This window comes from Podarcis vaucheri (genome assembly GCF_965113315.1).
Source record: "Podarcis vaucheri genome assembly, chromosome: 8".
Lineage (NCBI taxonomy): Eukaryota > Metazoa > Chordata > Lepidosauria > Squamata > Lacertidae > Podarcis > Podarcis vaucheri.
Genome location: NC_138766.1, coordinates 5,032,812 through 5,059,971, shown reverse-complemented (window position 1 = coordinate 5,059,971; position 27,160 = coordinate 5,032,812). Strand labels below are relative to the sequence as shown.

General features: G+C 44.6%; 4 protein-coding genes across 10 annotated transcripts in view; 2 read left to right on the top strand and 2 right to left on the bottom strand.

Moving 5' to 3' along the window:
- Positions 1 to 3,794, top strand: part of KIAA0232 — a 55,996-nt gene extending 52,202 nt beyond the window's left edge. For all 7 annotated transcript variants that reach the window (XM_082234178.1, XM_082234176.1, XM_082234173.1 and 4 more), the window contains one exon: positions 1,292 to 3,794. In XM_082234178.1, coding sequence (XP_082090304.1) covers positions 1,292 to 1,468 — 177 coding nt within the window. In that variant the 3' untranslated portion in view covers positions 1,469 to 3,794. The remainder of the gene's footprint in view (positions 1 to 1,291) is intronic.
- Positions 3,795 to 7,270: 3,476 nt separating this feature from the next.
- On the bottom strand, positions 7,271 to 10,677 carry CFAP184 (cilia and flagella associated protein 184). The gene is made up of 2 exons (XM_082235232.1): positions 9,220 to 10,677; positions 7,271 to 7,883 (listed from the first exon to the last, which is right to left on the bottom strand). The coding sequence occupies exons 1-2, from the start codon at positions 10,363 to 10,365 to the stop codon at positions 7,338 to 7,340; spliced, it is 1,692 nt and encodes a 563-aa protein (XP_082091358.1). The 5' UTR covers positions 10,366 to 10,677; the 3' UTR covers positions 7,271 to 7,337.
- A 22-nt stretch (positions 10,678 to 10,699) lies between these two features.
- On the top strand, positions 10,700 to 15,499 carry TADA2B (transcriptional adaptor 2B). Its single transcript, XM_082235233.1, has 2 exons — positions 10,700 to 11,016; positions 12,027 to 15,499. Exons 1-2 carry the CDS (start codon positions 10,747 to 10,749, stop codon positions 13,017 to 13,019), a joined length of 1,263 nt encoding a protein of 420 aa, XP_082091359.1. The 5' UTR covers positions 10,700 to 10,746; the 3' UTR covers positions 13,020 to 15,499.
- Positions 15,500 to 21,866: 6,367 nt separating this feature from the next.
- Positions 21,867 to 26,847, bottom strand: GRPEL1 (GrpE like 1, mitochondrial). The gene is made up of 4 exons (XM_082235234.1): positions 26,697 to 26,847; positions 24,775 to 24,940; positions 23,572 to 23,653; positions 21,867 to 22,523 (listed from the first exon to the last, which is right to left on the bottom strand). The coding sequence occupies exons 1-4, from the start codon at positions 26,804 to 26,806 to the stop codon at positions 22,177 to 22,179; spliced, it is 705 nt and encodes a 234-aa protein (XP_082091360.1). The 5' UTR covers positions 26,807 to 26,847; the 3' UTR covers positions 21,867 to 22,176.
- Positions 26,848 to 27,160: the final 313 nt, after the last annotated feature.

The window sequence follows — 27,160 nt, the reverse complement described above, 5'->3', positions numbered from 1 at the left end:
AGAAGAGAGGGGCAATGGCGCGACGCCGGCCCACAACTCCAAAGCCTCCCCCAGCTGTCAAAACAAAGGGGGAAGGTGGGGAAGGCCGCTGGCAAGGCGGCGCATCTCCACCCCTTCCCCTGACGGCTCGGGGTAGGCCTGGGAGTCACGGTGCGCCGAATGTCATCCCCCTCAGTGATGACACCTGGTGTGGACCGCCCCCACCGCCCCCTTCCTCTGCCCCTGCTTAGGGACAGGCAGAGCCTGGGCTCCTCGGAGTTGACAAATGGAGGGGTGCACATGGAGGGACCAGCAGCTGGCCAAAGAGGGGAAATATTATTGACTTATTCGCAGAATCTATAGCCTTCTCTACAGCTGAATTCTCCCCACTCCCAAGAGTGGGGAGCAAAGTAATGAAAACAAATAATAATAATAATAATAATAATAATAATAATAATAATAATAATTTATTTAAGCCCTGCCTATCTGGCTGGGTTTACCCAGCCACTCTGGGTGGCTTCCAACAGAATGTTAAAGTACAATAACCTATTAAACATTAAAAGCTTCCCTAAACAGGGCTGCCTTCTGATGTCTTCTAAAAGTCTGGTAGTTGTTCTTCTCTTTGACATCTGGTGGGAGGGCGTTCCACAGGGCGGGCGCCACTACCAAGAAGCCCCTCTGCCTGGTTCCCTGCAACTTGGCTTCTCATGAGGGGACCGCCAGAAGGCCCTCGGAGCTGGACCTCAGTGTCCAGGCAGAACAATGGGGGTGGAGATGCTCCTTCAGGAAGAAGAACAATTTACAAAATCTTTTAAACAGGTCCATTGAAAAACTAATCAACGTCCTATTTGTCTGGGGGGAGGTGGGGGGCAGTGCCTGCCTGCCCCTTTCAAGCACGGCTGGGAAGAGGCCTCTGCAGGCTGAGCAGTGGCGTAGCGTGGGGGGTGCAGGGGGGGCCGGCCGCACCGGGCGCAACATCTGGGGGTTAGGGTTAGGGGGCGCAAATCCACAGGTTAGGGGGCGCAAATTACTTCCCTTGCCCCGGGTGCTGACAACCCACGCTACGCCACTGGCGCAGGCACCCCAGAAACAATGGCCGACAACCGCATCAGATGTTTGGCTTCCAAAAAGGTTCGAAAAGTGGAACACTTACTTCTGGGTTTTTGGCTTTCGGGAGCCGAAATGTTTGAGTACCAAGGCGTTCTAGAACCAAGGTTCCACTCTACAATGTTTGAATGTTTATTTACTAAGGGAAATTTTATTTTCTCTTTTGCAAAGCTGTATTCTACATTTTAATTTCTTAAATCTATAGGTTTCTTCTCTACATGAAGCAAGGTGTGCAGATCCCAGAAGTTCTGAAACAAAATCAAATGGCATTAGGAAAAAGCTATACTCCAGTGACAGCCCCAGCTCTGAAGGCACAGCATCAGAAGGTGGAAATGGATGGGCAGATCCTTGTGAAGAGCTTTTCTCTCGAACTCAGCTATAAAAACTGCAGAGTAAAAAAAGTATGGTTTAAGAATAGCATGAGATGGAAAACTCTTCCTGAAGGTCTGTGACTCAGCAATGAATTGATTTTCCCTTTGGGTTAATGGATTCAGAAGTGTATTTATCTTTCTCTTCTTGGTATTTTATTTTCAATAGTAGGGAACATTGTCCCATTGAAGGCTTTTTTTCTCTCCCTCCAAACTGTTAGTTCCTTGGCCATTTGGACCTAGATTAGATTGTGTTGTCAAATCAAGAATGGATGTGCATGTGATTTGTCATGGTAGTATCACTGCTCTTTTGCATCTTAGCTGCAGTTATTTTTAATTTTAACTGTAGCCTTATCAGTATTACTATCTAACTAGCATTGCAGTGTCCACAGCTATTCAGATATTTTATCTTTTGGCTTTTAAGATTTGGGAGATAAATACTTAACACTGTAATCTATCAGTGCCTTTCTGAATGTGAGAGGACAACATGTATGGCTTGTCCAGTCTTTAAGATCTTCTAACTTTGGAGTAGGAAAACTAGGGCTGTGCTTTAGAGACTTTCAGAAACTGTGTTTTCTATTCTAGGATCTCTCCTCTTAACTCGCATATAAACTAACACAGTTGAAACTATTGTTTGTTCTTGCTAACTGAAGAAGCCAAGGATTTTTGCAGGCCTGGGAAAGAAACACTATTTTTTTCCTCTTCTTCCTTCCCCCTCATTTCTTCTCTGTTCATCTCTTTCAGGGCTCAGTACTGTAAAGTAGATGATTAAAAACAAAATGACACTATGTCCTGATTCCCAAGCACACTTACTTCAATGGTACTTAGGTGTAAGTGTAGTCTGGGTTGCACTGTTAAACCCAATGGATAAATTTAATGGATGATGAGCTTTGTCACAAGCTGCAAAGACTTTGCTTGAATAACTAAAATAATCTCGGAATTCAGTGTTCGGTAATTTATAGGCGAAGGATTAGTGTGTCACTCAAAACAAATCCTGTGGCTCCTGCAGTTGGCTACTATTGTGGTTCTAATTTAGTAAATCTTGTAGCGATCTTTGTGTCCTGAGAGAATGTTAGGAGTAAGTTGTGTGTTGTGGGTGGGAGTGGGGAACGTGATGACGACTTACATGTGTGATTGCAGTAGTGATTGTTGCTTTATGTGACCTGCTCTTAAAGTTTATTTTAACATAGTCAATGCATCTGTCAAGTTGTAACTGTGCAAGACTATCAACTCCTTGTGCTACTAACGTATTATGCAAATCATAAGAGCCAGGAGGAGCAATATTGGTTTGTACCATTTCATAGTTTTTAAAAAAGATCTATACAATAGCAGCATGTTTAAGACATCAGAAAGTGCAGAAAGTTTACTATTGACTTGAAAATGCTAAGCCATTAACTTTGATAGGCAAGAAACTCCTAACAATTATAGTTGTTTCAAATATTAAGCTGAACTGGCTTTGAAATTTTTATTCTGTGCTAGTGAGCTGAACTAAATTTGAGTTTTGTTGCCTTTTCTTAATTGATAGTACATGACTTAAGATCTAGGGTATCAACACCTTGTAAGATTGCATGTCTCCTTTCTGTTGAAACTTTTACTCCATTGGCTTGGTTTGTACTTTCCAGGGAAATGTTATTAATAACTGCTTTTAAGCTACATTATTTTAGCATTCATACAACAAATCTTTAGAGTGTTTGGGTTTTTTTCTTATTTGAGATTCGGGATAAGTTTTTATATATTTACTTTCTTCTGGAGCTTCCTTAAAAAAGTTGTATAGCACATGCACTGAGAATATTGTCTGTCAACATGAAAGCAAAAAGAGCGAAACTGATAAATCATAATGATTAACTTAACTAGTAAGTCATTATTACAATAAGAAATGACCAAATGGAAATATTGCAGTGGGCGAGAAGAACCCACACTTTTTAAAACTCAGCTTATTTAGGTAGATCTCAGTGAAAGGGTTGTTGGTTACATTATGATTTAATATTTTAACACCTTTGAAAATGTACATGTTTCATGTGTGGGCAATAACAAATAATATTTATTTGTTCCATAATTGAATGGAGAAAATTCTGAAGCTTTCCAGGGAGGAGGTTGACGTGTGAGTTTGTGTTTTGTTTTTTTGCAAGGATAATTTAAAAGTGGAGATGCTGAAATGCACTGTGGTCGGAGGCGCATTGCATATCCATAGCACTGAAGGATCAGTTTTTCATTCCTGGGCTGAATTTGTTTCTACTTTTTTGCTTCAAGTGGTTGTATTGTTCTGATTTCACATACACCAGAGTAACTGAATTTGTTTTTTTGTGAAGTTACTTAACACCAAATAAAAAGATAAAAGGACAGCTTTGTTGGTTTGTCTGTTGTTAATGTACAAAATTCCCACTCGCTATGAGAAGCAAGGCTACATAGGTTGAGAGCTCCTGGGCTTGTCTGTGGTGGGACATAGCCCTGTGTTGGATTAAAGGGTCAGCCTGCAGCAATTTTCTTGAAGGTGAGACACAGGATGCAGGCATGACCCTCCCAAAGAGAGAACTCTTAACAGCCTATGTTGAAACAAAGTCTTTGGACAGGGGAGGCAACCTAAGGCCCAGGAATCAGCGTGTTTTTACATGAGTAGAATGTGTGCTTGCTTTTACTGGTTCATTTCCCTCTGCCAAAATATTGTCTGGCCCACCACATGGTCTGAGGGACAGTGGACTGGCTCACGGCTGAAAAAGGTTGCTGGCCCCCGTCTTAGGATAACCTAGACACAGAGCTGAATACAGCACTCAAAAATGGTGCCTGCTTCTCTTCCCAAAATGCCCAGGCCAACAGAGGAACAAGACCTTTAAGTATACAGTGGTACCTCAGGTTAAGAACTTACCGTATTTTTTGCACCATAACACTCACTTTTTTCCTCCTAAAAAGTAAGGGGAAATGTCTGTGCGTGTTATGGAGGGAATGCCTACGGGTGGTATGCCTACGGATTTTCCTCCTCTAAAAACTACGTTTGTATTATGGTCGGGTGCGTGTTATAGAGTGAAAAATACGGTAATTCGTTCCTGAGGTCTGTTCTTAACCTGAAACTGTTCTTAACCTGATTAGCTAATGTGGCCTCCCGCTGCTGCCGTGCCGCTGCTGCGCAAATTCTGTTCTCATACTGAAGCAAAGTTCTTAACCTGAGGTACTATTTCTGGGTTAGTGGAGTCTGTAACCTGAAGCATCTGTAACCCGAGGTACCACTGTACAATAATTTAGGTAATCGTAATCAAATTTACTAAGGGATTCTAACAGACTACCAAGAAGTCAACAGCCAAATGGGACAAAAATCTCTGAAACCTTTTGAGTAGGGGTGGCCTCTATCTGGTTTTCAACATTGCAGTGTATCACTAAGCTATATCACATATATATATCACAATATCTGAAATAAGGATGGAGCTATGTTGAGGCATTGGCTGGTTTTATGGTTTTTCCCACATGGTGATTTCGACCCACATACCATGAATCGCGATATATCGCCAGGTCAAAAATTATGAAAAGGATATCACAATATGGACTTCAAACCAGTTTTGGATCATATATTGCCTATCCCTACTTTTAAGGGCCAGTGTGGTGTAGTGGTTAGAAGCGGTGGACTCGTAATCTGGTGAACTGGGTTCGCTTCCCTGCTCCTCCACATGCAGCTGCTGGGTGACCTTGGGCCAGTCACACTTCTCTGAAGTCTCTCAGCCCCACTCACCTCACAGAGTGTTTGTTGTGGGGGAGGAAGGGAAAGGAGAATGCTAGCCGCTTTGAGACTCCTTTGGGTAGTGATAAAGCGGGATATCAAATCCAAACTCTCCAAACTCCTCTTAAGTAGCAAATAGTTACTTGAAATACTAAAATAGAAAAGATATTGGGACAGTCTGTAGCATAAATATTATTAGATTAAAGCCTTGAAATGGTAGTGGGAATTTTTGACATAGCATGTGCACAGGGTTGTTCCCGAGTCACAAGATAAAACACCTGTTCAAGACGTGGTGATCAATTTTGCATGTTACGTGTAGAAAGGGGATATAATGTGGCACCTGTGAAGCATACATGAACTGACAATGGTCAACCAGTGCTTGTTTTGCAAAACCTGTCACCTGAAACCCTGAAGCATCATCAAGAACTGAAACTAGTGGCCAACAAGCTGGCGGAAAAATAAATCATTTACACCCCTTTAAACTGATGATCCAAAAAAGTGGCACACTGCATCAAATTTAAAGGACCTGAAAGTTGTAAGATGATCAACAAAGAAGTTCAGGAGGAAGAACAAGAGTACCAGAAGGAAGAATGGTTGCCGCACTGGGGACCCAGAGGTCACCAAACATTTTGGACCAGTGGACACATTTTAAATTTTGAGAGTGCTCTGGGCACCACTCACAAAATGGCTGCCATGGGTGGTAGGCAGGAAATATTTGGGAATGCTTTGGTGGCTGAAATGAGACAGAAATTACAGCCTCCAAGACTTAAAAGGAGACTGAGGAAGGTGAGCAGGATTTTAAATCTGATTTAACTGATAGCCTCCTTCCAGTGAAATATGCCAAAGTTAAGAAAAAGAATGGGAAACACTTATAATGTAAATAAATTGATACATTGGCAGGCTTATACAGCACACTTGCAATCAGCAAAAAGTTGGATAACACTACAAGAAGAATTGGTGAAGTATGTGTATGGAAATGCAGAAGGAGGAACCATAAGAGGGAATGGAGGGAAGTCATGAGGTCTAAAGAACCTCAAAGATAAAGTTTTGAAAAGTTTTTGTGAATGGGGATGGGGGTTGTTTTTTGTAAATTGTGGAAATTAATTGTGGAAAAACAAAAAAAAAATTACATAAAAAATTTAAAAAGATGATTCCCCTTTCACTTCTCATTTTCCTCTGATGCCCCCTAGCCTCGCTCTGTCCCCCCCCCCCCATTTATGTGGTTATCACCTTGGGGCCCCTTGAAATATCCTGGGGGGCACCATGGGACCATGTGGCCCCCAATTGGGAAACACTGATTTACTTGGTCACTAAGAACCCTCTGCATTCTGAGTGTAATCGCTCAACATCTTTCAGGCACAACACGCACAACCCTCAGAAACCTTACACACCTGAGCAATAGGCCTAGCATCCATGAAGCTCTCTACCCACACCAAGATAGATTTTTGTAAAGACTTTTTAAAAAGTTTTTTTAACCAAGCACCTGGCTGTCCCTTCCATGCACTTGACCTGTTGTGTACCAAGGCAGGCACTGGATGACTTGCTGCTATTAGCATTATCAATGTTTTTACCCTATTCTTTAGCCAAGACAGACTCCTACAGCAACTTACAAATAAATATTGACCTCTTAATGTTACACAAAATAATTTATTGCTATGTAAATTTGTGTAGGATTGCTGCTGAAGGACAGCCATTTTGTGGTGGCACACCAACACTTCATCAAAATCCCAAGCCCACCCATGTGTCCAAAGATAAGGAACCCTTGCAAAATCCCACCAGTGGGCCTTTCCCCCCTTTGGTCCTGTACCCACTGCAAAGGTTTGTTACCCACCACACTGCTTGGTGTATATGTGCAGAAGGCAGCAGTTGGCCCAGAAAGAGGATGTGGAGAATCTAAAGAGTTGATTGAAAATACGGTATGTTCACATCAAGGCACTGATAGTTTCAAGTTGTTACTTTTTGAAAGTAATTAAGCACAACTATCAGTTGCTGAAAACTTTTAACTGACAGTTGGAAGCCAGTTGGACAAATTGATTTGGTTTTAAAGTACTGTTATCTTCTGGAAATAGGAACAATATCTGGAACAAAGATTCTAAGGACAAACAACTAATTGCTATTTAATGTAATATTTTATAGTGCACACTCTACTTTGCTCTTTTTGACATTTAAAATAAAGTTTAGAGCGGTAGAAAAGATGTCACCCCTCTGATTTTCTTCTTTACCCCTTTGCAAGTAAGGGAGATCGCAGCATGATGGCGTTTCAGCACCTCCAGCCTTTCAGTCAGCATTTCAGCAGCAGTTACCTTATCTTCAAAGTCCCTTAGCAGCAGTGTATTCCCAAGTAAGCCGCACTTCTGGTAAAGCCTCTGATTGTCCGTTCGCAATTTGTCCCTAGCCTGTTTAGTCTTTGTTAGAATCTCTCTCCTTTGGGCCACTAAAGCCTCAACTGCCATTAGTTGAGACCTTTGGCCATGATTCTCTGCTTCCACAAACTGCAGTTTTTCCTTCACTTGAGTAAGAACTTGCACTGTGTTGGTTATCTTTTTCCGGAGCTTCATAAGCTCCTCATTGCGCTCTTCAATCTTTTCATTGTAGGTCTGGTTCTCTATTTTCAGTTGCTCAAAATCTATTAAGTGCAGACCTTCTGCTAACTCTTCCATGGCTTTTAAACTTGCATCAAGCTTTTGGATCCTGTGTTTCAGCTTTATATTTTCCAGTCGAACCTAGCATGATAAAAACTGAAGTGAGTCTACAGATATCCTACCCAAGGGTGGTATTCAACTAAACAGTTGTGCAAATGCAAGGATCATCTCTACCACAGGACTTCCCCCACCCCTGTCTCCTCCACATACAGCTCACATTTTCCCCAAATCTGTTCCAGGGAATTTAAGGAAATCCCAGAACAGGTAGGAGAGGCATGGTGGAAAGTTAAAATGTTAAAAATGGAAATTACAACATGCACAAATATACATTTCCTACAAAAAGAGACAAAACCCTTGCTGTGATAAAACCATAGACCTAGTGCTACTTAGAGTACAACCCAAAGAATTTAACTCAAAGCAGATTTGAAGAACTCAAGGAATGGAATAGAAGCAGCCACAACTCCCCTATTGACCGTATGTGGAACAGTTGACTTGGGATGAAACTCTTCCAGGTGAGAAAATGTATTATGGGAGGTGATTGGGGTTGGAATATATGTTGGGAGCTTATATGAACTCTGGATCCAAGCCCATCAATGTCAGTCTTTACCAGCTGTAACACCTACGAATAAACCTCAATAAAATTGACTTTTAAAATAGTTCAGACTACAAGATGCTCAGGAAGTTTTTCTTACTTTTTTATCACCATAAGTTTCTATCTATAACTAATAAGCCTAAGCACATGTGATGGAAATAACTACATAGGCTTTCCTTGTTTACCCGTGGGCCTATTATTGACTACAATGGTACCTCGGTTTACGAACTTAATCTGTTCATGAAGTCCCTTCTTAAACCAAATCCATTCTTAAACCGAGGCGCGCTTTCCCTAATGAGGCCTCCTGCTGCCGGTCCCCTGCTACCCTTCGGCTTCTGTTTGTAGACCGAGGTAAAGTTTGCAAACCGGAACACTACTTCTGGTTTTGTGGAGTTTGTAAACCAAATAGTTCATTAACAGGGCTGTTCATAAACCGAGGTACCACTGTACTATTACTATCAGGGTTTACAACTTGGTTTTGGTATTGTTGCTCCAATGTTGTGCTGTCCACATGTTGATGGACTATGACTCCCATCAGCCCAAACCATTGGTTATACTGCCTGAGGCTGCTGAGAGGACACCATATTGCCTTATCCCTCCCCTCCACTGGAACAGGAATGCAGAAGCAAAGCATGGAAGGGGAGGGCAAATATCAACTGCGCATCACACCTGAAATAATAAACTGCCTAAGCTGAGAAGACCATAACTTTCAGGGGAGAATTAACTAGCTGCACCACAGTCTCCTGCCAGTGAGGCAGTGAGGGGGAGAAGCAAGTCTAATCCATGGCTGGACTGTCTGGGCAGACTTCTCCGGGCAGGTCTCACCTCCGTCATCTCCCTTTCCTTGCTCTGCTCCCTGGCCTGGATCTGGCCCACTCTGTCGATGGCGGCTTGCTTGCTCCCCAGCCGGCGCCCCACGGTGTACACGGCCACCTCCATCTTGAGCGCCTGGTGGGCCTTCCAGGCGCTCTCGACCTTGGCCAGCTTCTGGCTGCAGGAGAGGCGGGCGTCGTCGATCTGCTTCTGGAACCAGGCGGCCTCCTCGGCCTGCTGGGTGCGCAGCTCCTCCAGCATGGCCAGGTAGCGGCTGTAGCGCTGCTCCTTGTCGGAGATGTGCTGCTCCAGCTCCTGCCGGACGCGCTCCTTGCTCTTGGCCTTGTTCAGCAGCTCGCTCAGCTTGCTCTGGAGCTTGGCGTTGTAGTGCTGCAGCCGCGCCCGCTCCAGCAGCAGCTGCCGGTACTGCTCGGCCAGCTCCTGCCGCTGGAGCTGCTCCTCGGCCTGGCGCTTCTCGCGCTGCTCCTCCGTCTCCACGGCCGCCGCCGCCTCCTCGGCCTCCGAGCTGCCGGCGCTGCTGCCCACCTCCAGCGACAGCCCGCTGTGGCGCTGCAGCTCCAGGTCCCGCAGGCTCAGGCTGATGCGGCGCCCCAGATCCACGCCCGTCTGCAGCGGAGGCGGCTCCAGCAGCTCTCCCGCCGCGAAGGAGGCCTCGCTGGGCAGCGCCACCGACACGGAGGGCGCCTCGCGCGGCTCCACGGTCTCCTGGATCTCCGGGACGGGGGCGCCGTCAGGCGGGGCCCCTTCCTCCTCCGCCTCCTCCTCGCCGCCTCCGCCCTCCTTCCCCTCCTCCTCCGGCGCCCCTTCCACGGAGCTCTGCTGCTCCGGCCCCGCCGCCTCGCTCGCTTCCTCCGGGCCGGGCGCCTCTTCGGAGACCGGCTCCTGCGGCTCTCCTTCGCCCGCCGGCTCAGCCCCCGCCTCCTCCGCGCCCGGCTCCTCCGCCCCCGGCTCGGCCTCGGCCCCGTCCGCCGGCGGAGGCTCCTCGGGGCCCGAGGCGGGCGCTACCTCCGGGACCTCGGCCTCCTCCGGGGGCGCCTCCGCGGGTTCAGGGGGCGCCTCCGGGGGCTCCGGCGGGGGAAGCGGGGCTTCGGCAGCCGCGTCCCCGCCCGCCGCCTCCATGTTCTCCGGCTCCTCCATGGCTTCTCCGGCTCCGCGCAGCGAGCGGCGTCTCCGCGTCTCCACAGTAACCGCTCTGTGGGCGGGCACGGCGGTTGCTAGGGGAAACGCGGACCAGAGCTTGGAAACTCGATTGGCCACGCTAGCCTGGGCCACGCCCACGGGCCTCTCGGAGCTGCTGATAGGCGAAGGGGAGAGCCGCTCAACCGGCGGCGCGAGAGGAAGCGCGACGCCGAGCCTCGAAGCTCGATTGGCCGCGCTGGCCTCGGGCGCCGATAGGCGGAGGTGGCGAGGCGGGGGCGGGGCCTGCCCGGCCTCTTCCCCGGCGCAGTCTCTCTCACGTCAGCTGTGCGCCGGCCTCCCTCCCCCCTTTTTGTTTTCCTGAGGGCGGGGGGAACCAAGATGGCGGAGCTGGGCAAGAAGTACTGCGTGTATTGCCTGGCCGAAGTCAGCTCCCTGCGCTTCCGCTGCACCGAGTGCGCCGACATCGAGCTGTGCCCGGAGTGCTTCTCGGCGGGCGCGGAGATCGGGCCTCACCGGCGCTGGCACGGCTACCAGCTGGTGGACGGCGGGCGCTTCACGCTCTGGGGCGCCGAGGCCGAGGGCGGCTGGAGCAGCCGCGAAGAGCAGCTCCTGCTGGACGCCATCGAGCAGTTCGGCTTCGGCAACTGGGTGAGGGAGAGGGGCTCCCGCCTCGGCTCCGGCCCTCCCCGCGCGGCGCGGGAGGGGCTCTTCTCGCGGTCCCTGGGCGGCCCCCCCCCCCGGCCTCGTTCGCGTCCCTTTGCGGTGCTTTCTGGATGAACTGCGGCCAAGAGTTAAAAAAGAGGGGTTAAATATCATTAGGAAATGCCATTACTTATCAGCTGATTAGGACTTCATCTGTCACTCTGCTGTGACTGGTGGGCTGAGTAATTTTCAGACATCTCAAGAGGGTCCTAGCGGCAGTTTGAGAACCCAAGAAAAAAGCCACCATTGGATACATTTGATACTGTTCTTTTAGAGAGCTTCAGTTTAATGTGTATGTATCAAGATATGAATTTGTGGGAAAAGGCATGGATATAACAGCTCCAGTTAGGGACTACTTGATCTTGGTGTGTGCATATAACAAACTAGCATTGCTGTTTGGGGTAAATCCTTGGTATGAACAAGCCCTAGCATTCATTAACACTATTTAAAAGTATTATAATGTGAAATATTACTCTCTAGTTTTATGAAGGAATGCCACTGCTCTTATCTAGAAATTAACATTTAGTACATACAGTATAGGGATGTGGGTGGCGCTGTGGGTTAAACCACAGAGCCTAGGACCAGAAGGTCAGTGGTTCGAATCCCCATGACAGGGTGAGCTTCCATTGCTTGGTCCCAGTTCCTGCCCACCTAGTAGTTCGAAAGCACGTCAAAGTGCAAGTAGATAAATAGGTACCGCTCCAGCGGGAACGTAAACGGTGTTTCCGTGCGCTGCTCTGGTTCGCCAGAAGCGGCTTAGTCATGCTGGCCACATGACCCAGAAACTGTACGCCGGCTCCCTCGGCCAATAAAGCGAGATGAGCGCCGCAACCCCAGAGTTGGTCACGACTGAACCCAATGGTCAGGGGTCCCTTTACCTTTACCTTACATACTGTATATGGGATAATCTTATAATTTTAAAGGTCTTCATATATTTAATTTTAATTTTATTCTAGGAAGATATGGCTGCTCATGTTGGAGCATCACGAACGCCTCAGGAAGTGATGGAACACTATGTAAGCATGTATATACATGGTAACCTTGGGAAGGCCTGCATCCCTGATGTTATTCCCAACAGAGTGACTGATCACACCTGCCCAACTGGTGGCCCACTTTCACCTAGCCTGACCATGCCTCTGCCACCTCTAGATATATCAGTGGCTGAACAGCAGCAGCTGGGATATATGCCACTTCGAGATGATTATGAGATTGAATATGACCAAGATGCAGAGACTCTAATCAGTGGCCTTTCAGTAAACTATGATGATGATGATGTTGAAATAGAATTAAAAAGAGCTCATGTGGACATGTATGTAAGAAAACTGAAGGAGAGACAGAGACGAAAGAACATTGCCCGTGACTACAACTTGGTCCCTGCTTTCTTAGGCAAAGACAGAAGAGATAAAGAAAAACCTTCAAAACGCAAAATCACAAAAGAAGAAAAAGAGCTGCGGTTAAAATTAAGGTCTCTCTATCAGTTTATGTCTTGCAAGGAGTTTGATGATTTCTTTGAAAACTTGCACAAAGAGAAAGTACTTCGAACCAAGATTAGGGAACTACAACGATATCGGCGGAATGGTATAACAAAAATGGAAGAATCTGCAGAATATGAAGCAGCTAGACACAAACGAGAGAAAAGGAAGGAAAATAAAAATATTGGTACTTCAAAGAGGGGGAAAGAAGATGGGAAAGACGGGGAATTTGCAGCAATTGAAAACTTACCTGGCTTTGAACTGTTATCTGACCGAGAGAAAGTGCTTTGTAGCTCTATTAATCTGAGTCCAGCACGTTACGTGACTGTTAAAACTATTATCATTAAAGATCATCTCCAAAAAAGGCAGGGCATTCCATCAAAAAGTCGCCTTCCTAGTTACCTGGATAAGGTACTAAAGAAAAGGATTTTGAACTTCTTAACTGAAAGTGGTTGGATATCCAGGGATGCCTCTTGAATCTTGTTCTTTCTCCCTTGAAATAGTATGAACTAATAGTCACTTCACTTGCTTATCCTTTTCTTAAAACCTAGGATTTTCTTGTAAAAGCTTAAAATCCTAAACTGAACTGGATTCTTCTGTATTGAATCATGCAAATGCTAGATCCTACTTTGCGACCCAGACAGCTTCCTTGAGGGGAAGAAATTGCTTTTAAAATAATTGTGGGATATGTGACTCACTTATCTTTGGCTAGTATAGCAAATGTGGCAGTAGTTACTGAGATCCACCTCTACTGTAGAAGCTGTTTGTGTGGAGAGGGGGAGACCTTCAGCTTCTTACGGACATAGTGCAGAGTGAGGCTGCAGTCCTCTGTACACTTACTTGGGGAGTAAATCTGACTGAATTCAGAGGAACTTGCTGTTGAGTAAACTTGAATAGGATTAGGGTGCATGTGTCTTTTTACTAAATCCTGGGTACTAAACTTCAAAAGCACAGAGAAGATTTTTTGTGAAGATCCTTAGCTGTAAGCTATGGTTCATTGCCAAAACAATATATTTTGCTGCAACAGTAGAAGAGCATAATGAACGCAATTCAAGAGGGCATTAAAGGGTATCTGCTCACTTGCTTGAGTGTACACATGGCAATTTTAAGAGTAGACTGGCTCCATCAGCTAGCTGAATATAAACCCATGACTTGTCTTTGGCAAGTAACTGGCATTGTGGTTCTGAATGTAGTGGTCAGCAGCTCTGGCGTCTACATGACACTATTTCTGTGACTAAAGACACACTTTGCATGCACAAAGGTTTTCTCTGGATGCATGTAGAAATCTCATACACACACATCCGTTACATGGTGGTAGGCACTACCTGGCTCAGTAGAATCCACTCTCACAATATGTGCTTATGGGAAGTTTGCACCACTTGAAACTATGACAGGTGGGTTGGATCTTAACAGGTTCCTTGGTTTTTCAGTCTTGGGCAAGAAGCAAAAATATTGAGGCTTTCTAAGCTGCTGCCTGGATTACAAATTATGCAGGCAGGCCTGATTTAGGCCAGATTGCCTCTTAATGCAGCAGGTAGCATAGTTATCAAAAGAGTAAGCTTGAAAAGGGTCGTGTCAAATGCAAATGCTTATTTATCAGCTGTTGAGACAAAGTATAACTTTGCTGTTACCACAATCCAGTCTGGGATAGCTCAGTATGGAGAGCATGAAACTCTTCATTTGCCTCATGTTGGGCAAAAGATTTCCTGCACTGCAGGGGGTTCAACTAGATGACCTTCATGGTCTCTCTCAGTGCTCCAATTCTAGGGCAGTTGACTGTGTGCCCAGGGGCCTTGTCGTTTATACAAACTTATGAAGTGGGGCTGTGGCTAAAGAACAGCTTCCTGTATGGTGTAGATGGGGAAAGTTTTTTTTAAAAAGCACTTCTACAAGCTCTCCTGTCCACATCAAAGGCTTCATTGGCTTGTGGTGATAATGCCTAGGGCTAAAGGGATGCTTCTGGCCTGCTAAACCGTCTCTGGGCCTTGAAAACACTGATCTTCATGCGCAGCTCTACCATAAGTAGCTTTCACCACCAGCTTCCTTGATGACTGGGGTTTACTAACACAGTTACAGAATCTTAACTATTCAGGATTACAGATTATTCCTCAAACTCCTGTGAATTCAGTGTTGATATACACCTTACACAAAATTCTGAATTCTCCCACTTTATAAACCTTATAAACTTTATAAATGTGTCACCTCCCCCTAGTGCAATGAATAACACATCAGAGGGAGGCATAGCACAAACCTGTCGCTGATACGTGGCTCCTTACACATCCAGTGTTCAGAAAGGACATGCCACTTGCCATCTCATTCTACTGCACCTATAGATCCATTTATCTGCTGTTGCATGTGCCGGTGTTTAACCCCTACTCTTTTTCAGCTGTATACATGGGTAGCTTGGCAGCTCTTGCACATTCCACTTTCCGGCCACTAATGGACTAGAAATAGCACAAAGGTCCCTGAGGAAACAATAGGGTTCTTTTTCAGTTTGTGTTCTCTTCTGATTGACAAAGCAAAGGTTTTCTCTCATTTTATATGTGACTTTAATTATGATACTTTGTTTTTGACAATAAGTCTACTCTGGTCAGAAACTATGCAGTGTTTTATGGTCAATGCACTGTTCCATCCAGAGGTCAGTCCAATAGGACTGAAGCACAACTAACCCTAAGTAATGACAGACATGTTTTGTTATTCCTGCCCTTCAAAAAACTGGTAAACTTTGTTAACATGAGTGCCACTATCTAAATGTATTTATTTAGCTCTAGTGCCATAACTGTAGTTTCCTGAATGTTAATCAATACATCTGCTAGACAAGGTTGATGTAAGCCTTATATTTCATTGGCAGCCCTTTTAATGTTGCTTAAGAGGAGCAACTGGTGCTAAATATAACTTATTTGATAATCTGAACAATTTTTAAATGTGTTAATATTTATTACACTTCTGCAAAGGTCTTTACAGTGTGGCATTTTCACATTCATGCAAAGCCTCTTAGCAAAACTATAGTGAATAAATACTTTAATATAACTAATGTTTCATTAAAATTATTTAAGGGTGACTGACATCTAATAGAGAAATATGGGCATGTAAGGAACCACAGTGGTGCTGTGGTCTAAACCACAGAACCTAGGGCTTGCCGATCAGAAGGTCGGTGGTTCGATTCCCTGCGACAGGGTGAGCTCCTGTTGCTCGGTCCCTGCTCCTGCCCACCTAGCAGTTTGAAAGCACGTCAAAGTGCAAGTAGATAAATAGGTACCACCCTGGTGGGAAGGTAAACGGCGTTTCCGTGCGCTGCTCTAGTTTGCCATAAACGGCTTAGTCATGCTGGCCACATGTCTGCGAACAAACGCTGGCTCCCTTGGCCTATAGAACAAGATGAGCGCGCAACCCCAGTCAGGGGTACCTTTAAGGAACACATAATTATTTATTAGCTTTTAACAGTTAAAAGAAACATTAAATGCTTATTGTGGGTGGAAACCTCAGCTGCAGGGGCCAAATGCAACTCCAGGCCTTCACATTCAGGTCTCAAGACTGCCCAGGCTACACCTCACCAAAATTATACTATACACCCTTGTGCTTTTATCTAGGTGGAATGTGTTTTTGAACTTGGAGGATGCCTCTTGCAAGCCAGAAGAGGTGGATGCTATATCCAGCGAACGTATCCCATTAGCACAAGGACTTCCACCTATCCAATGAGATTTCCTTTCCCCGTGGGACTCCGAATCTGCAGAGAAGAGGAAGGAGTCCTATTGTGCAGACACAAGCCTTTAACTAATGGTACAACTTTGCAGGATAAAATCCCTGACCTTTTCATGGCTTAGAATGCAGCCTATAATACAAAGGCTGTTCTAACCATTTCTACCTCGGACTATACCTACATTTTGGCTCTGGATGTACCTACTATTAGCATGTGCTTCCCTGAATATCACCCACAAGGGAATGTAACCCATGGAAAAAGTGCTCTGACAGAAATAGTTCAGGGAAGACATCAGACATTCTTTTCACAGGCATGTGTCAAGTGAACACTCTTAGCCCAGTTCACAATTTGAAGGGGAAGGATGTTAAAATTATCAATTCATTTCTTGCCACTCTTTTCTAATCGGATGTGGCATAAAGTATCCGTGCACATGAGAGGCAAATCATTTTTAAGCAATATATACTACTACCCAGGTACTATTACTCTATACTATATGTTTCCTTTTCCATACATGATGTTAGCAGACTCCATAATTTCATTCACCATGGTAAGTACTGAGCCAGTTTCTAGAGAGCGCAATTCCCAGGCTTCTGACCAATGCAGGAGAATTGGTAATCTTCATGCTCCACATAGTTGAGAAGAAGCCTATATTCTGTCTGTGCAGTTGTGACTTGTGGGGAGGAGGGAGGTATGTCTACTTGTTTTTGCACTTGCTAGGAACTCCAAGCAGCCGGAAAAGCTAGAAGTCCATACACATCTCCCTTCCTGTATCATCATTTGGGGCTGTATGTTTTCATGTTTAAAAGTAGAGGCTATGCTCCATTATAGTTGCAGGTGATCTATCACATACTACAGCTAGCCCTAGATGGGCATTCCCATTCATATACAAAGACACATTCAGTCTTTGTGATCATCATAATGTGCAAAAGTTATTATAAAGAACAAGTAGCATATAACAATAGTGAGCAGCTTCAAGAGGGTTTCACAACAGTTTCAAGCATGCATTTGTATGTCTGGAGTTCAGCAGAACTTTGGAAACCACAGTTGGCTGCGAGGAGGAATTTTTGCAGGTGCATCTGGGAGTAGAGTACGACACGAGTGTCAACTAAAGGACAAATTAAAAGCATGGCAATATCTAATCTGACATTTAAAAGGCCAGTCAACGCACAAATCTGAGTTCTGTTTTTTTTAAAAAACAACAACAGCTAATTAAGACAAGAGCCCTGCTGAGTCAGACCAAAGGCCCATCTAGTTCAGCATGCTGTTTTCAGAGCGACCAGTCAGGTCATGCACTTTCCTGACTTTGGGGTTCCCAGCAACCGGTACAGAAGCATACCGCATCCAGCGATGATCATACATAGCCATCAAGACTAGTAGCAATTGATAGCTCCATCTTCCATGGATTTGTCTAGTCCTGTTTTAAAGCCATCCAAGTTGGTGACCATCACTATATCTTGTGGCAGCAAACTGCAAATAACTAAGCTGTTGTGAAGAAGTACTTTTGTCTGCCCTGAATCCCTGATGTGTATGTCAGGTAAGCTTGACTTGGCTTTTAGTTTTGGTTAACTGATTCAGCTTCATTAGATGACCCTGGATCTAGAAAGAGGAAGAAAATCCTCTCCTGATCCACTTTCTCTGGGTGATGCACAATTTCACACACCTCTGTCATCCCCTCACCCTTACTTGCCTTTTCTTAATAAAAAGCCCCAGATGTCATAACATTTCCTCAAAGGCTGGGCAGTTGATCATTTTGGTTGCCCTTTTCTAGCTCTGCACTGTCCTTTTTTAGGCGAGGCAGTAAGAATTGCACACAGTACTCTAAATGTGGTCACCTCATAAATTATTATATTGGCAGTCCCTTTCTTAAAGATGCCCAAGACTGAATTCATTTCACAGCCACCAAAAATTGAGTTCAATGAGCTATCTGTTGCAACCCCAAGATCTCTTTCCTAGTTAGTCGCTGCCAGTTCAGACCTCAACCTCATACATGCAAAATTAGGATTTTATTTTTGACCCATTGTGCATCACTTTAAACTTGCTTACATTTAACTGGATTTGCCATATACCGTAACTGTATTTCACCTGGTTTCAGAGCTCCTCACAATCTCTTTTTGTTTTAGCCCTCTTGAACAATTCAGTATCATTAGTAAATTTGACTCCCCCCACTGCTCATCCCAACCTCCAGATCACATATGAACAAGTTAAAAAGCAAATGTCTCAACACCGATCTTTGGGGGCGGGGAGATTCCACTTTCTACATTCCTCCACTGGAAGAACTACCCATTGATTCCTAGTGTGCTTCCTGTTTCTTAACTAGTTACTGATCCATAATATAACCTTTCCTATTCCATGACTGCTAAACTTACTCAAGGAATCCTTGGTGAGGAACTTTGGCAAAAGCTTTTAAAAGTCCGAAGTACACATTGTGAACTAGATCACCTGGTGATTTGTTTTTATTTTTCATTTGTTAATAAGGCTTAAAACGTAAGCATCTTGTAATCATTGTTTTCCTTGGTTTGTCTGCCCTACATCTCTCTGAAAACCGATGCAAATATTTCATTCAGCTTCTCTGTAGTCTCCTTTTTCTCCTTCAGCACTTACTCTCTTGTTATCCAAAGGTCTAAACACCTCCCTAGCTGGTTTCTTGCTTCTGATGCATTTTTTAAAAACTATGGTTAGTTTTGCAAGTTTTTAGCAATATGATTACAGTGGTACCTCGGGTTACATATGCTTCAGGTTACATACGCTTCAGGTTACAGACTCTTCTAAGCCAGAAATAGTACCTCGGGTTAAGAATTTAGCTTCAGGATGAGAACAGAAATCGTGCTCCGGCAGCAGAGCAGCAGCAGGAGGCCCCATTAGCTAAAGTGATGCTTCAAGTTAAGAACAGTTTCAGGTTAAGAACGGACCTCCAGAAGGAATTAAGTACTTAACCCGAGGTACCACTGTATTGAATTCTTTTTTGCATCCCTTATCTGCACGCATTTTTTGGCCAAAGTTTGTGTTCCCTCTTGTTCCTTTTTGGATTAGACTTCCACTTTCTGAAGGAAGCCGCCTTGCTTCTAACAGTTTCCTTGACATCATTAATTATACTACATTTCTCTTAGCCCTGATGGTACCTTTCCTGATAAGCAGTATGCATTGTCAACACTTGTGACACACTGGATATCCCCCACAACCCTGCTGGCTCTCCACCTGAATATCAGTTGCTGTTGTTTACTGAGGTAGTTTACTTGGGAGCTTGGGTTTTGTTAGGTCACTAAGGAGAGTGACAGAGCAATCTGCCACAACCTCTTCACTGTGTCAACCTCACCCTACCGCTTAACTTGCTTTGTTTCTCTAGCTTGTTTCATCACTAGAGCTCCCTCTCACTTTTGGAGCACACTCCCTCATTAGATTGTTCCAAATTTATTGCCCTGGCTAAGCTTCCCCAGCTGTTGATGCAGCCAATTAGGTAAAGTAGACCTTATTTGGAAAAAAGCACAACACAGAAAGAAATGTAGCTCAACTCGTGGGCTTAATCAATTCCAGTTAACAGGAAGAGATGAAACTAGATTATCTACAGACTTTCCATCCCTAGGATTTAGTTCCTATTAGTTTAAGGTACATGAATTAAACAAGTATGTGGTGGTACTTACCCCCTAGTTGCTTCATTGCTTAACTCACTTGTTTCCTTGGTTTGATACTTCAGCACTGGGGGCCTGTCACCGTAAATCACCATCCAGTACTTACTAGTGACATTTTTCCTTTGCAAGTTTATCCACTATCCAAATCAAACTCATTAACTGGAAAACTACTCCCCTCCCCCTTAACAAAACAACTTTAACTTTATGCTGTATAGTTCAGGAGACTGGTACAAGTCATCAACCTAAGTTAATAAAAAAGTTTTGTCTCTAAAAATAGATAATGGGTTTTACCCATTTACCAAATCTGCAGCTTAAAAAAGCAAAACCAAAACAGGAATAAAAAATTGAGCGTGTTCTTCTCAGTGCTTTTTTTAAAGGGGAGGAGGTGCCAGTGCTGCATACACTTGAGTACCGCCAGAAAAAAAGCAATGGTTGTTCTGGACAGTTTGTTTATAGGCAAGACCCCAAAAATGCAGGAGTAAAACTTTTAGGAAGCTTCTTTTCATTTGCTTGTTGAACTTGGCCTGCAGGGATGGGGAGTGAAAGCCTGCTGGGGCAAAGTGTTTCCTAGCCCTAGTCTAGGAGCAGGTGGTGCTACAAGGCTCAGGCCTGAAGACAAGTAAGCCTGGATGTAACCTGCCTACGTCAGATTATTTAAACATTTTTTAAAATAAGTTTGCCATTTTGTTTGCAAAGCGACAAAGCATGCACCTTCCTAATTATCTGTTGATCAATGTAAAAATAATTGTATATTAATCCTTGTTGGGATCAATCATCATCCCAAATATTGCAAAACTGATGATTTTGCATCTGGTGGAAATCAATGCAAATACAGAAAAGAAAACATTGTAAGAAATTAAGCATGAAGAAAGTGGAAATGTTATCATTGTATCATTTGCAGTATCTGTAATACTGGCACCAACTTTGATGGATTTAAAAGGATGGTTAGACCAATTCATGCAGAATAAGTACCAGTCACAACAGCTGTATGCAGGGGTAGGGAAGCCACAGACCACAGGCCTAATTAAGGCCACCAGTTTTCCTCATTTTGCCCATGAGGTCACTTTGGCCACAATATGCCCACCTGCTCTACACCAGACACGCCTGATGTCAGGTACAGAACAAGTGCTGATGATCAGCTGGTCAGAAGCACTTTGCAGACTGTTTTGTCTGCAGTATCATTTAAAATCATGTGGGCAGAAACCGGACATTTGATGTCAGGTAACTGACAAGTGGGCAGCCCCACCTGTCAAACTTGGCCCACCAGCTGGATCCAGTTCTCCACCTGTGGGTATATGCTACTTCAAGGCTCAGAAGCACCACGTCTCCAAATACTAGCCATTGGGGAACAACTGGAGTAGGAGACTGTCCTCACATCCCACTTGTAAACTTCCTATAAGCATCTGGTATGCAACTTTGGGAAACAGGATGCTGAACTACATAGGCCTTGGGTTCGATCCAGTAGGGATCATTTGGCATTCTTAAGGTTAACTGGCAGGATTCAGAAAACAAAATCCCTAACAAGCTGTTCCCAATGTATCATAGAGAATTCAGAAGATGAAGTGCTCATATTTTACGTTGGTCAACTGCCTCAGGCCTCCCATGCACTCTTCTATGTGCCGGAGGACTTCGATGAAGCAGGCAGGGAATGGCAGGTATTAAAAAATTCTGGTTTCAATGAAAACTAGCTGATGTCTGTGAACTCTTAAAACACTTAATTTGGTTGTGTGTCTGCAAGCAGTTACTAAATGAACTTGCTATTCTTTTCTTTGTAATAGTCTCAATACATCTCTAGATCAATTGTCATTTCAAGGTCGTGCAATGTGATTCAATACTAAACTAAGTCTAGAAAAGGCTAACAGCACTTATACCAAATACTTGTGTTATGTGATATACAATTTGATGCTTTCCATGGGAACAGAAGATGTTTAAGTTAGTACTAGGCTGGTGTCATAAAAGAATAAGCAAAAATGCTAATTTGTACACAGAACACGACACTGAAAAGATCAGATTTTCATTCTGAACAATCTACATTGCATTATTGTTACTAAATTGCCTAATTACAATGCAGAATACCTTTCATTAATCACCATAATATTATTCACGGGACACAGATGACTCATGCTTGCAATTCATACCACTCACTTTGCATTCCCCACCACATTATTGGTATTCATTTTAAAAACACATTTCAACATTGCTTCATTGGTATTAAAGCTTCTTCCACCATTTAGTTTAGCCTCCCACACTGTTTAGTGAGTCTTTATCTGGGCATCTATTGGTTCTGTGGCACTCTAAGATTAGACTGCTAAGGTTCCTTTACAACACCTACTAAAGCAGGCCTCAAAGTACGGCCATGCAACTTATAGCCCACCTTGGATACTAAAGCCACAGTGCCAGGCTCTTTCCCTTCCATGGGAATGTGGAATAAGGCTTCGTGCTCATAGGGATCAAACTTGGCTCCAAGAGGATTCAGTTTCATCAAGCCATGTTTGGTGAACACTTTCTGTATTTGAACCTCAGTCATGACAAGACCTTCGTAAAGGTTTTTGAGATGTGGATTTTCATCCTTGAGTTCTTCTCTGGGAACACTCTCAGTTGCTTTTTCCAGAACATCAGCAACTTCCAGCAAATCTTTGCAGAAACTCTGAATTCCTAAAACAGGAAAAGCAAATAAAATTTCAGATAACCCTTAAAGATGCATCAACATTTCATCAGACAATGAAAGGAACCATTAATTCTATATTTTTTCCAGGATTCAAAGCTTAGGCATGTATATGGTTAAAGATACATTATCAAGTATTACCAATACCAAAAATGACGTGCGACTGAATCTCCATTAAATTCAGATTTACCCTTATGTTAATGAAAATATATTTGGATACATTTGTAGAATTGGGGCATAAAACTTATAGCTAGAAAATTATAAGTAACTTAACTCTTTTCACAACCACCCTCAAGCCTAAGTTTTAATAAGGTACCAGTGTATATGATAAACGTGCATTTTTTCTGTTCTGTATAATGACCCAATGTCATCTCTTGAAAATTTAACTGAAAGGGGTATTTGGCAAAGCAGTAAGCAATTCAAGCTGCAAAAATCTCCACCTTGTGGGATTCTTTTTCCTATAGTCAAGATCAGTGGTGAATTTCCAGCCTGGCATCCCTATTATGGCTCAGCGGAGGTCCTAATTTTGCATCTAAGGCCAGCTTCCCAAGTCACACACACCTGACATATATGACTCTGGAGTAGTGTGGGAGAAGTGAAACTGCAGTTTACCTGTGTGCTGTGAAGTATGACTTCAAATCACCCGGGCAATGGAAGCAGGGTTTCCAGGTGCCACCAATCAACTGATCATCAGCACCTGCAAACCCAAGCCTTTGCCTGCACTGTTTTTGACTTCAGACCACATGTGCAAAGGGAAATGCTTTACCTGGTGTCATGATGATGTCACATTGATCACAAAAACGGCCCACAGGGGTTCTTGCTCTCACTTGTATATTTTCTCTCATGCTTACTAACCAAACAAGAATCATGTTCACGGATTCAAAGTACCAGCTGAAAAAGTATGTATCTAGATCTCTTGAAGCAGCACAGCATATGAGCTGAGTGGAAGTTCCATTTTGGAATTTCCAAGCTTAAGTTTTTATTTATGTTTAATGTGGTGTTCTAGTGCTAGTAACAACAAATATAGCCTATACCTACCATATAACTTTGCTTCTTCTACCAATTTCTGAGTTCTTTGTCGTAGATTTTCTGCATCTGCCAGGGCACGTTTATACTTGTCCTGGACAAGGGGGAAAATAAACAGTGGAAATGTAAAACCAACTGCCTATGTAAAAAACTCCCAGGATATGGAGACACAGAATGAATGAGTCCACCAAACACACCATCCTAACTGTGCTCCTGGATCAAAAGAGCTGTCTTTTTAATAGAACTTTATAAATGTTGTGACCCACAAGTGAGGGGATAATGGTTAAATGCAAGACAGAAATATAAAGGGAGAGATATTACAGTGGTGCCCCGCAAGACGAAAAACTCGCTAGACAAAAGGGTTTTTCGGTTTTGCGTTGCTTCGCTAGATGAATTTCCCTATGGGCTTGCTTCGCAAGACGAAAACGTCTTGCGCTTTTTTTTTAAAGCCGCTTGAAGAGGCGCAGTTGCGACGGACCGTGCTTCGCAAGACGAAAAACATCGCAAGACGAAAAGACTCGCGGAAGAAGAAGAAGAAGAGTTTGGATTTGATATCCCGCCTTTCACTCCCTTTTAAGGAGTCTCAAAGCGGCTAACATTCTCCTTTCCCTTCCTCCCCCACAACAAACACTCTGTGAGGTGAGTGGGGCTGAGAGACTTCAGAGAAGTGTGACTGGCCCAAGGTCACCCAGCAGCTGCATGTGGAGGAGCGGAGGCGCGAACCCGGTTCCCCAGATTACGAGACTACTGCTCTTAACCACTACACCACACTGGCTCTCTCTTCTTTTCGTCTTGCGAGGCACCACTGTACTTCAGCCATTTGCTATGCTGTTAAATCCTACAATTATCTGGCAATATTAAGAGCAACATCAGCAAACCATGAGACACTCCTATTTTTGTGGCACCAGGGCCCATTTAAGTAAACAAGATAAAAGTCCTATTCCTCTTTTTTATTAACTAGATATATGGCAAAAACCTAACCATTCCCTTTTTAGACAAAGATGAAATCCAACTTTAGTTCACCAGTGGGGGGAAATTAATGACATGTACAGAGCTCAGGTAGTCTCAAGACATTTCAGTTATATATACATTCTCACTTTTCTGACACTAGCACTTTCAAGACCCAATTGCTAAAGGAAACTACTGAAAAGTAATATGCATATCCTATCTGCTGTTTGAGGGCTGTACAAATATATAAACCAAAAGGAGTCTTACAGTGATTTCTTTTAATTGGTCTTCTAGTTTGGCCTTTTCCTCTATTAACATCTTTTCAGCAGAGCCAGTAACAGATTTTTGTTCATGTTGAGTTTGGTTTGGCTCTTCTTCCAAGTTTGGTCCAGTGCCTTTCTCCTGTGTCGCTATGCAAAGCAGCTGAGAAGTCCTGAAACAATATCAGGTTCAGTAAAACTCAAAGCAACTTTTTAAGACTGAGTACAAGAGGCCACCAGCACATTGCCACCTCTTATCCCCAAATCTTCTCTGAAAATTTATTATATTTATATACAACCCTTCATCCAAAGATCTCAGGGCAGTTCACAAGATAAAAATAGAAGATAAAATACAGGATGAGAGACTTATACTGTCCCTCCTTTATGTTTCACCTGGGGTTGGTGAGCTCTGCTCTAAAGTATCAGCATATTTAAGTGAACCAATACCCTCTAACACCCCAGAGGACAGGATCACACTTCAAAACGACCTTGACAGATTAGAGAACTGGGCAAAAACAAACAAGATGAATTTTAAGAGGGAGAAATGTAAAGTATTGCACTTGGGCAAAAAAAATGAGAGGCACAAATACAAGATGGGTGACACCTGGCTTGAGAGCAGTACATGTGAAAAGGATCTAGGAGTCTTGGTTGACCACAAACTTGACATGAGCCAACAGTGTGACGCGGCAGCTAAAAAAGCCAATGCAATTCTGGGCTGCATCAATAGGAGTATAGCATCTAGATCAAGGGAAGTAATAGTGCCACTGTATTCTGCTCTGGTCAGACCTCACCTGGAGTACTGTGTCCAGTTCTGGGCACCACAATTCAAGAAGGACACTGACAAACTGGAACGTGTCCAGAGGAGGGCAACCAAAATGGTCAAAGGCCTGGAAACGATGCCTTATGAGGAACGGCTAAGGGAGCTGGGCATGTTTAGCCTGGAGAAGAGGAGGTTAAGGGGTGATATGATAGCCATGTTCAAATATATAAAAGGATGTCACATAGAGGAGGGAGAAAGGTTGTTTTCTGCTGCTCCAGAGAAGCGGACACGGAGCAATGGATCCAAACTACAAGAAAGAAGATTCCACCTAAACATTAGGAAGAACTTCCTGACAGTAAGAGCTGTTTGACAGTGGAATTTGCTGCCAAGGAGTGTGGAGTCTCCTACTTTGGAGGTCTTTAAGCAGAGGCTTGACAACCATATGTCAGGAGTGCTCTGATGGTGTTTCCTGCTTGGCAGGGGGTTGGACTCGATGGCCCTTGTGGTCTCTTCCAACTCTATGATTCTATTGCCCACGTTGGTTTCAAAAACGTCCCGTTGGCACGTGCAAGGCAGACAATTCCTGCTCAAAAGGAATCAAGTCATTTGCTATTAAGATGGATCGGGTATTGAAAAGCTTTTTTAATACTGCCCCAAGCACCGGCCAAAGGTGAATCTGAAAGGATTCAACTGTCTAAAGAAAAAAAGAGAGAAAAGGTGGGGGGGGGCGGTAAATAGCAGACATTCGCCCCGTCCACGCAGAGAAACTAAACCGGGAAAGCTACCTCCTCCCGGAGTAATACAGGCTGCATCTGAGCGAGACCACGGTTCAAATTCCGCCCCTGGGCTGGTGAAGCCCCCTGGGGGTGACCTTGGGGGCCGGGAGCTGCCTCCTCCCTGCCCAGCCCGCCTCACAGGGCGGTTGTGGAGCGGGGGGGGCGGCGGGGAGAGAACTACCTTAAGTCGCTTGGAGGGAAGCGAGGGATTCAATGCGACCAACGGAAAATATGTAAAATAAATAAAAGCAGATTCCGGGACGGGGGGGGGATGCGGGGGGACCGTCGGGCTGTGGGCCTCCCGGCTTCCCGCCTCCTGCCTCGTCGCCTCAGGCACGCGGAGCCCCCCGGCCCTTCCCCCAGGGCGAAGTCCCGCCGCCTTTGCCGGCTTACCGCTGCGGGTGCTGTGGGACGAGAAAGGCGCCTCGGCCCGGCAACGCCGACAGCCCCGCCAGCCGCCACACGGACCGCACGGCTCTCGCCGCCGCCGCCGCCGCCGCCATGTTGCCGCTCGGCCTCCTCCCCTCCCCCACCCCAAACGCACCAACGGAAATCGCCTCCGCCCAATCAGCAGGCAGGTCGAGCGGGCAGGTTGGGCCATGTAACCAATCAGCGACGACCTCAGCAACAGCCTCTGCCCAATCATCAGGCAGGTCGAGCGGAGTTCCCCTCTTCCCGGACCATGCAGCCAATCAGCCACGCCCTCGGAAGCACGTGCGTGAGAGGGAGGGAATAAAAAGGTATGTCGACATCCGGGGCCTGCAGTTCGCCTTTGGAAAGCGAGCTACAGTCATTGCGAGTCAAACGAGAGCCGAGGAAAAGGCAGCTATAGATCTAATAATTAGACTCACACTGGC

Coding starts and splice junctions, on each gene's coding strand:
- CFAP184 (XM_082235232.1), bottom strand. CDS start 10,365: ATGGAGGAGCCGGAGAACATGGAGGCGGCGGGCGGGGACGCGGCTGCC. Junction 7,884..9,219: donor AGGAAAGGGAGATGACGGAG/GTGAGACCTGCC, acceptor TTATCATGCTAG/GTTCGACTGGAAAATATAAA.
- TADA2B (XM_082235233.1), top strand. CDS start 10,747: ATGGCGGAGCTGGGCAAGAAGTACTGCGTGTATTGCCTGGCCGAAGTC. Junction 11,017..12,026: donor AGTTCGGCTTCGGCAACTGG/GTGAGGGAGAGG, acceptor ATTTTATTCTAG/GAAGATATGGCTGCTCATGT.
- GRPEL1 (XM_082235234.1), bottom strand. CDS start 26,806: ATGGCGGCGGCGGCGGCGGCGGCGAGAGCCGTGCGGTCCGTGTGGCGG. Junction 23,654..24,774: donor ACCAATTAAAAGAAATCACT/GTAAGACTCCTT, acceptor CCCCTTGTCCAG/GACAAGTATAAACGTGCCCT. Junction 22,524..23,571: donor AGAAGAAGCAAAGTTATATG/GTAGGTATAGGC, acceptor TTCCTGTTTTAG/GAATTCAGAGTTTCTGCAAA.